This window comes from Penaeus vannamei, chromosome 21 (assembly GCF_042767895.1).
Source record: "Penaeus vannamei isolate JL-2024 chromosome 21, ASM4276789v1, whole genome shotgun sequence".
Lineage (NCBI taxonomy): Eukaryota > Metazoa > Arthropoda > Malacostraca > Decapoda > Penaeidae > Penaeus > Penaeus vannamei.
Window position 1 is genome coordinate 7,159,789 of NC_091569.1, and position 10,000 is coordinate 7,169,788.

A 10,000-nucleotide genomic window follows, 5' to 3' on the forward strand; every position below is an offset into this window, starting at 1 on the left:
TTAGCTTAGCTTAGCTTAGCTTAGGTTGGGTTTTGTTAGGTTAGGTTAGATTAGGTTAGGTTGGGTTAGGTTAGGGTAGGTTGGGTTGGGTTAGATTAGGTTAGGTTAGGTTAGGTTAGGTTAGGTTAGGCTAGATTAGGTTAGGTTGTGTTGGGTTACGTTAGGTTATGTTGGGTTAATTTATGTTAGGTTAGGTTGGGTTACGTTGGGTTAGCTTAGATTATGTTAGGTTAGGTTGGGAAGATTAGGTTTGGTTAGGTTGAGTTAGGTTAGGTTAGGATAGGTTAGGTTAGGTTAGGTTAGGTTAGGTTGGGTTTGGTTAGATTAGGTTAGGTTAGGTTGGGTTAGGTTAGATTAAGTTGGGTTAGATTTGGTTAGGTTAGATTAGGTTTGGTTGGGTTAGGTTAGGTTAGGTTGGGTTAGGTTAGGTTATCATTATTATTATCATTAGGTTAGGTTAGGTTGGGTTAGGTTAGGTTGGGTTAGGTTAGGTTAGGTTAGGTTGGGTTAGGTTAGGTTGGGTTAGGTTAGGTTAGGTTAGGTTGGGTTAGGTTATCATTATTATTATTAGGTTAGGTTGGGTAGGTTAGGTTGGGTTAGGTTAGGTTTGGTTGGGCTAGGTTAGGTTAGGTTAGGTTAGGTTGTGTTAGGTTAGCTTAGGTTAGATTGGGTTGGGTTACGTTGGGTTAGGTTAGATTAGGGTTGGCTGGGTTAGGTTAGATTAGGTTGGGTCAGGTTAGGTTGTGTTGTGTTGGGTTAAGTTAGAATAGGTTAGGTTTCGATAGGTTAGTTTAGGTTGGGTTAGGTTAACCTAACCTAACCTAACTAAACCTAACCTAACCTAACCTAACCTAATCTAACCTAAACTAACCTATCCAAACCTAACTTGACCTAACCCAACACAACGCAACATAACCTAACCCAGCCTAACCTAACCTAACCCAACCAACCCTAATCTAACGTAACCTAACCCAACCTAACCAACCTAATCTAACCTAATCTAACCCAACGTAACCTAACCTAACCTAACCCAACCTAATTTAACCTAACCTAACCTAACCTAACCTAATCTAACCTAACACAACCTAACCTAACACAACCTAACCTAACCTAACCCAACCTAATCTAACCTAACCTAACACAACCTAACCTAACCTATAGGTTAGGTTAGGTTAGGTTAGGTTTAGATTAGGTTAGGTTAGTAAATGAAGAATTTATTATTATTATTACCATTATTCCTATATCTTTTTATCATTATTATTATTATTATTATCATTATTATTATTATTATCATTACTATTATTATTATTATCATTACTATTATTATCATTATCATTACTATTATTATTATTATTATTATCATTATCATTGTAATTATCATTTTCATAATAATAATAAAAATATAATAATAATAATAATAATAATAATAATAATAATAATAATAATAATAATAATAATAATAATAATAATAATAATAATAATAATAATAAATAATAATAATAACAATGATAATAATAATAATAACAATGATAATAATACTAATAACTATTATCATTATAATTATAGTAATAATGATAATAATAATTATAGTAATAATGATAATAATAATAATAATAATTATAAAATAGATAAAAAATACCATCCCATTTCAATTCATCAACAGAAACAATAAGTACCTGAAATACGAAGAGTTGAAACCTTTAAATGTTTACTGACTATAATAATAATAATGATGATAGCAATAGTAATGATAATAATAATAATAATAATAACAGTAATAAAGATCATAATGATGATGATAACAATAATGATAATGATAATGATGATAATGATAATTGTGATATAGATGATAATGATAATAATGATAATGATGATAATGATAATGATAATAGTGATAATGATGATGATAATAATAATAATGATAATGATGATAATGATGATGATAATAATATATATTAACAATGCTATTACTACTACTACTACTATTGATAACAATAATGATAGCAATAGTAATAATAATGATGGTGCAATAATAATGATAATGATGATAATAATAAGGATGATGATGATAATAATAACAATAATAACAATAATAATGAAAATAATAATAATAATAATAATAATAATAATAATAATAATAATAATAACAATAATAATGATAATAATAATAATAATAATAATAATAATAATAATAATAATAATAATATAATGATAATAATAAATAAGAAAATGAAAAAACAACAACAACAAAAATAAAAACAACGCTTAACCAAAAAAGCAAACGCACACACATACCTCTTCCGTGTTCCTCTGCAGCTTCCTAATGGCGCTAAAATGGTCTTTAATAAGCTTGCCCACGATGCCCGCCTCTCGAAGCCGCATAAGGGCATTCGATATAAGCGGGGTATAGGGGGTATGGCGGGGCAGGAACCAAGAGAGATGCCCGGAGTAGATCTTGTGGGAGGAACAGATAGGTGAGAAAATACGTTGTTGCGTGGTCTGTTTATATATATATATATATATATATATATATATATATATATATATATATATATATATATATATATATATATATATATATATATATATATTTTTTTTTTTTTTTTTTTTTCCGTATCTATTTCGTATTGTTTTCGTTTTTATTTCGTATTGTTTTCGTATTTAAAAAAAAAATTGTGGACGGGTATGAATGAGAACGAATATCTTCACAATGCGAGAGATGTCTTTAACCGGTTTCGATTACATCTTCGTCAGAAATACATGTAGACGAAGGTATAATCGAAACCGGTTAAAGACATCTCTCGCATTGTGAAGATATTCGTTCTCATTCATACCTTTCCATATTTGTCAACATGAATACGGTTTTTAAAATTATTGTTATTATCGTCGTTATTACTGGTGTGATGGTAATATCTATTGCTTTTTCGCCATTATCATCATCCAATTGTTTTCATCATTATTATTATCATTGATATTATCATTATACTCATTATTGTTATTGTCATTATCGTCCTCATTATCGTTATCATTATTATTGTTATTCTTATTACTTCTACTATTACAACTATTACTATTGTTGTTGTTACTATCATTATAATTGCTGTTATTTTCATTATTATTATTGTTATTACCATTAGCATCATCATCATTATTATTGTCATCATTTTTTATATTATCATTATCATCATTAACATTAATAGTATCATTTTTGTTATTATCATCATCATTATCATAATTTTCCTTACCATAACTATACTTGCTTTTATTATTATCATTATCATTATTATTACTATCATACTGATTATCATTATTATTATTATCATCATCATTATTGTTGTCATTATCATATTCATTATTATCATCGTACTTTCCATCATCGTGTTTGCAAATAAAAGTAAACTAATCTTAATCTTACCTTTAAATCACACTTGAAATAAATGTCTTCCTTTTAAACCGTCAAATTGAGAATTCCTTTCCAAAGTGATAATGCCAATCACACGCACAGATTTTGATACGAAATCACGAACTAAACTGACAGGATTTCTTCCCAGATTATGGTTCATTAACTTTCGTTGCAGATGGTAAGGACTATGAATCTGACATGAATCTGGCATGAATCTGACATGAATCTGACACACAAATATAGAAGTATGTGGCTCTTCCTCAGTTAAGATTTTATTTTGAAAATCTTTGGGATAAATGTGGATGTTCTGCATTTTCATAACAAATTTGCGAATTATCCATTTTTTCCTTACATGAAGTATTCCTGATGTTGCTAAATTGGGATGTTGTTTTAAACTCTTGGTGTACATAACGTTTGGTATATTCATGGCCAATTTTTCATTTAGTTCCTTCTAGTTTATTGCTATAAAAATGGAGAATGTCATAGATTTGTAGGAATATTTATTTTGACGATAAATGCTATTGGAAGTTGTAGTGAGGAATAGCAAGAGATCTAGGACAAAATATTGAAAAAGATACATTACTAAATGAGAATATTCATGAAACTTACTAAGTTATCTGTTAACTTCGTTAGAAGTTATATAATTTTTTATCTTCTATCTATATCAGTGAACGAATGTATTCACATATGAGGAACTTATCAATTTATTAACGTCATTGCTTTATACTTTTAGTGTATACATTTAAATCTTCGATTAAATAATTTAAATTATAATTGTAACTTGGCACACAGACTTGTTTATATTCAAGTACTTCTTCAGAGGAGATAAATGGCCGGTTTGTTAGAATTGCGCGAGGCCCGAACCAAAGAATATTCGTATACTTGACATGCATAAATAAAGAAATAAATGCATATTTGTCAGTCTGGACATGCACATCAACCCGGCAAATAGATGGTTAAATGTATATCTATCAGATATATAGACAGATATGCCTTTACTTCTGCATCTGTATTTATGAAATATTATTGGGTCGGGCCTGGCATAGTTCTAACAAAACGGCTGATTATCTATAGTGTTGTTACAAAATAAATACAATTTATATTTTTTATTCACTGTGTTTCGGACAAAAATACTGGTAAAGATTATAAGAGAAAAGCCATTGCTGATTCAGGAAGTACTCGATCAGCTAATATTTGGAAACCGGGCTAATACACCAATTTAATAAAGTTATAAGATAAATAAATGAAAAAAATAACAAAAACTATAAGTATACATATTTTACAAAGAAGAGCACCTCTTACCTGCGACTTCATGATATAGGAAATGGCAGAGAGATTAGACTGAACCTGAAGATAACCCAGGTAGGAAAAGGTTTCCAGGACTGCGTGAGTGCCTTTCCTGAGCCGAGCAAAGCCTGTGCCATAATAGTCGTCATCGTTAAGAGGATCCATGTCCAGTTTTTGTGCCAGCTTTGCCAGAGCCGGGTGGGACGAGGACCTCAGGGCACCGGGAACAAAGTTGCCATAGTCGCAGATCCAGAGTCTGTTGAGATGTGGGGGAAATGTGGCTTTAACGTAATGAGTTTTGCTTTGTATTTCACATAGTAACGGGGCTTGTACGTGGACCAGAATGAGGATTTTTGCTCCAGGGTGTTTAAAGAGGCGAAGTGTTAGTGTATTTGATCGGTTAATCTAAAAAAATATGATATAAGTGGCTTACCCGTTGAAACAATATTTTTATTGGCATGATTATCAAAGAAATATATATACATATATATATATATATATATATATATATATATATATATATATATATATATATATATATATATATATATAACTATATCTACAAAGGAAAACATCCCAGTCATTACTACCCTCTGATCATCACAGTTATCCGGATAATGTGAACAAAATGAGTGAACAAGATACCCATATCCATTAGTTCCCACAAGTAGCCCCAGAATAATAGAGTGTATCATGAGCAATTTTTTTGCACATGTTACGTACAGCTTTATGATAGACAAAAATTGAACAAAACGAACTGTAATGACAATAATCAGTATTATCTGTCTCATATAACACTCGCATTGTTAAGTATTTTGTGATATTCGAATATACACTGGGCATTATAATGATTCATGTATGGCTAAGGACTAAGTAAAGCAACCTTTGGGAAATCCTCTAATTAAACTAGTATTTAGGCGAGTCTACCACTTGAACCTAAAGCATTGTTAAGTGGACGCGACACAAAAGCCACTAACTCCTCAAAATTATGAGTTTCTGATATTATGATTATGAGCAATTAAAATTATTAAATTAAAATTATGAGCAATCATGCGTGTTTGAAATACTGAGACATAGAATCCATATATAAGATAATCATCATTATTAGCTTTTCTTGTTATAATGAATGAGTTGCGATGGATATATATTGTTTGTTGTTCAGTGACCTGTACATATTCGAACACGTAGTCAACCTGTCGGTATTAATATGTTTACTATAAAGCATCTGACTCGGTAATGGTCTGATGGCAATGGAGTGAAAAGAGTTTATTGTGACATTTGCAGAAAGACATGAGTAAGTGGAAATTAAGAAACAAAATATATAACTGACACGTTTCTGAAGGTATGAAATCGCGTTTTAATATTTTAACGTATTATTGGCATCGTAAGGTGATTGCGAAAATAGCGGACATGCTTTTGTTTTTTCTGCTGTTATCTTAGGGAACATTATGACGGTTGATGATGGGGATGAATGAAGATGGACGGCAGTAATTTAATGCGTTTGAAAAAGTCTTAGGGTTTAAGACGCCATATTTGACTTAATTGCCTTCCCATGCCCAAGCCGTACGCCGGTTTGGTAGATGAACAGATAAATAACTGTGATTGTTCTTTTCTTTTAAATGATATATTATTGATCGTAATAATGTTATGATTTAGATTTACACTGTAATACTATTATATAATGTTTTGACCATGCATCAAATGTACCACAGCTTGCCCACGCCTGTGCAGTTAGCCAGGGTGGTAAATAAAAGACTAAACAAAAAAAAAAAAAAATATATATATATATATATTTATGCCATCACCTCTGCTATATTTAGTTGGTCACGACATTATATGCATACTACCCTTCTGAAACTTCTAGAATCTTTTCAATCCATGGGTAATTCATTATGCAAGTCACCTGATTTGACTTGCACAACTGATATTCATATAATGATGTACAAGAAGACATAATGTCACATCGTTAATTTGTTATGTAAAATTCTTATGACCTTTAACCGAATACATCAGAGTTTGCCACAGCCCTTGAAGTTAGTTCCATCATATACAAAATTGGCGAAACACCCAATTTACCTTATGTGCGAATCGGCAAGTTCCTGCACGGTCTCGGGCCTCTTCGGGTAGGCGGGGACGGTGAGGAAGGCGATGAGCTTCCCCGTGTAGGCAGTGGAGATGATGATCGCCGCCAGCCACCAGCAGCAGAGCCACACTCGGGCCCACTCCGGCGACGACCGCACGACCACGCTCTGTCGAAGGACGCCGGCACCCACCTGCGGACGACATGGGTGGTAGTTTACATTTTTTTTTTTTTTTTTTAATTATTAGTGAGAAGGGAACAACGAGGCTTCAAGTTTTGTGTAATCGTAATTGCTGTGATAGTAATTGTTATCTTCTGTATTCATGTGAGAGAGTAATTGTTATCTTCTGTATTCATGTGAGAGAGTAATTGTTATCTTCTGTATTCATGTGAGAGAGTAATTGTTATCTTCTGTATTCATGTGAGAGAGTAATTGTTATCTTCTGTATTCATGTGAGAGAGTAATTGTTATCTTCTGTATTCATGTGAGAGATATTTAGTTAATGCAGAGTGCAAATATACAAGCGATATTGCTTACTTTGATGATGGTGCTGGAGACGTCCGGAGCGCCGTCGACGCAGCCAAGGAGGAGAGCGAGCGACGTCGCCACCAGGCACGTGGACGCGATGACGGCGCCCCACATGCCGGCCGAGAACGGGTACAGGACGCGGTTCCAGTTGGGCAGCGGCGGCGGGAGGTGGATCAAGAAGGCGAAGCCCTCCGAGTGGTAAGGGTACGTGAAGTCGAAGTCCCTCGCTCTGTCGCTGTTCAGGAGGAAGTAGTTGATGGCGACGTGCTTTCCGTTGCGCTCCAGGTCGGCCATCATCCCGACCCACGTCCCATTCTCTAAGGTGCCCCAGCTCTGGTCGGCGGGCTCCATCTGGATGTCGAAGGAAAAGTTCAGTTTGCTGGCGATCATGCGGAAGACCTCGACGTTAGCCCCCGTGCACTCGCCCTCCCGGAGATATAGGTAGGGCGTGTCGTCGCACCAGGTGGCCAGCGCCAGCTCTTGGCCTTCGAAGTTGTTGAACCTTGGCGGAAAAATATCCCTGCGCGTGTTGAAGACCTGCGGATCCCAGAAGCCGAGAGGAGACTTGAGCAAACTCCTTCCGCGAGAGTCCCTGTTCATGGGCAGGCTCGTGGATGCCTCGAAGGCCGTGGCGCCGTGCCTTCGGGCAGTCTGAAGGGCGAAGATGAACTCAGATCGCTGAACGGTCGGGTGGCCAAGGACTCTGGTCATGTTGGCCTCCGCGCTGAGGCAGACGAGGACCAGCCGCGTCGGATCCCACGCGTGACCGGCGCCAAGGGCATCGAGGAGAGCGAGCGGATCCTCGAGGAAGACGACGACGGGCGTGACCTCGGAGCCGGACGTAATCCAGCGCGGGAACGACCCTGAGAGGAAGCCGTTGTGCGTCGAGCTGAGTGTAGACGCCGCGGGACGTTGCGCGAAGGACGCAGAGGTCGTCCTCCACTCCCGCTCGGCCTTCGAGTCCAGCAAGAAGAACAGACCGTCTTCGCGCAAAGGTCCGCTGACCAGCTGCGTTAAAGTCTCTTGTATAACGTCGCCATTGCTCTCGGGTCCTGGATGGGGGGTCAAGTGTATAAAATTAATAATAATGATAAAGATAATGATAATGATATTAGTAATAGTAAAATAACAGTCACAGCAATAATGATAATTATAATAATGATAATGCAAATAATAGTACTAGTAGTAATAATAACAATAAAGGTGATAATAATAATGATAAGTATAATAAAGACGATGATTTTAAGGATTATAATAATTATGATAATAGTAGTCGTAATGATAATAACAATAACAATAATAATGATAATAACAACACTGATAATGATGATAGTAATAATAATAATGATGACAACATTAATTATCATGATAATAATAATGATAATTTTGATGTTTAGTAATGATAGTGATTATGATAATAATGATGATGATAATCATAAAAGATAATGATGATGATAATAAAATTAGTAACAATGATGATAATGATGGTAATGATGATAATGTTAATGATAATGATAATAATAATAATTGTAATGATAATAGTAGAAGTAATGATGATGATAATAATAATAATGATAATAATTATAACGATAATAATGATAATGATAATAATATCAATATTGATAATGATAATAATATCAATATTGATAATGATGATTGCAATAATAATAATAGTAATGATGATGATAATGATAATAATGAAAATGATAACAGTAATGATGATAATGATAATAATGACATTGTCGTTTGTCCGTAGATTGTTATCTTTGGCTAATATTAAAATATCATGCCTACTTTTGGGATAACTTTGTGTCCTTCTTGATCTATACAAATTTAGCTATCTATATAAATTCGCCTTCCTTTGCGTGCGGGTATGTTCTCTACGTATCACACCCATCACAACAAGCAACAATAAAGATAAATGCTAACGAATAAATTAAAACATTAACGATGATAGTAATAACTGCAACGGCAACAGCGACAATAGCAATAACAACGATAACGACAACAGAAGAAAGAAAAGGAAACTCACTTGGCGGAAACGAGGCTCCGGCCATCAGGCAGAAACAGAAGGCAAACAGCTGAGTAAACCCGGCCATTACAAACACGCGTTGGTAATGATACAAAAAAACACGGGTCTATCCTCTTTATAAAGTCCTTTCGTCATCATCAACACAAACAACTTGACCTTTTGTGGATGATATGAGTGAATACCTGAAGCTTATTTCGTGGTAAGGCAATTATCGGTAATTGAATTCATTAACCTATTATTGTTGGGAGGGCATCGTGTGATTCCTTTGGGTTGCGGGGCTAAGGGATTCATTAGCTGTTGGCTCCATGGAGATTTTCTTTGTGCTTACGATTTGTGTATGTGTGTTTTGGTGTATATATATATATATATATATATATATACATATATATATATATATATACATATATATATATATATATATATATATATATATATATTACATATATATATGTGTGTGTGTGTGTGTGTGTGTGTGTGTGTGTGTGTGTGTGTGTGTGTGTGTGGTGTGTGTGTGTGTGTGTGTGTATATATATGTCGAGATCATTATTTATTTGACATTTAAAAAGGTGCGGTGGTTCTATTTTCAAAGATAAACATTTATTTACATATTTTTATATATCTAAAGGCATATCAATATAGCAAAATTTAGCGTTATAACAAATAGAGTAA

At 34.2% G+C, this 10,000-nt stretch overlaps 1 protein-coding gene across 1 annotated transcript in view; it reads right to left on the reverse strand.

The window, feature by feature from the left end:
- The window catches only part of LOC138865509 (glutamate receptor ionotropic, kainate glr-3-like), a 15,261-nt gene extending 5,863 nt beyond the window's left edge, over positions 1 to 9,398 (reverse strand). The window contains exons 1-5 of the mRNA XM_070136193.1: positions 9,332 to 9,398; positions 7,278 to 8,351; positions 6,767 to 7,010; positions 4,706 to 4,946; positions 2,296 to 2,454 (exon numbers count right to left, since the gene is read on the reverse strand). Coding sequence (XP_069992294.1) covers positions 2,296 to 2,454; positions 4,706 to 4,946; positions 6,767 to 7,010; positions 7,278 to 8,351; positions 9,332 to 9,398 — 1,785 coding nt within the window. The remainder of the gene's footprint in view (positions 1 to 2,295; positions 2,455 to 4,705; positions 4,947 to 6,766; positions 7,011 to 7,277; positions 8,352 to 9,331) is intronic.
- Positions 9,399 to 10,000: the final 602 nt, after the last annotated feature.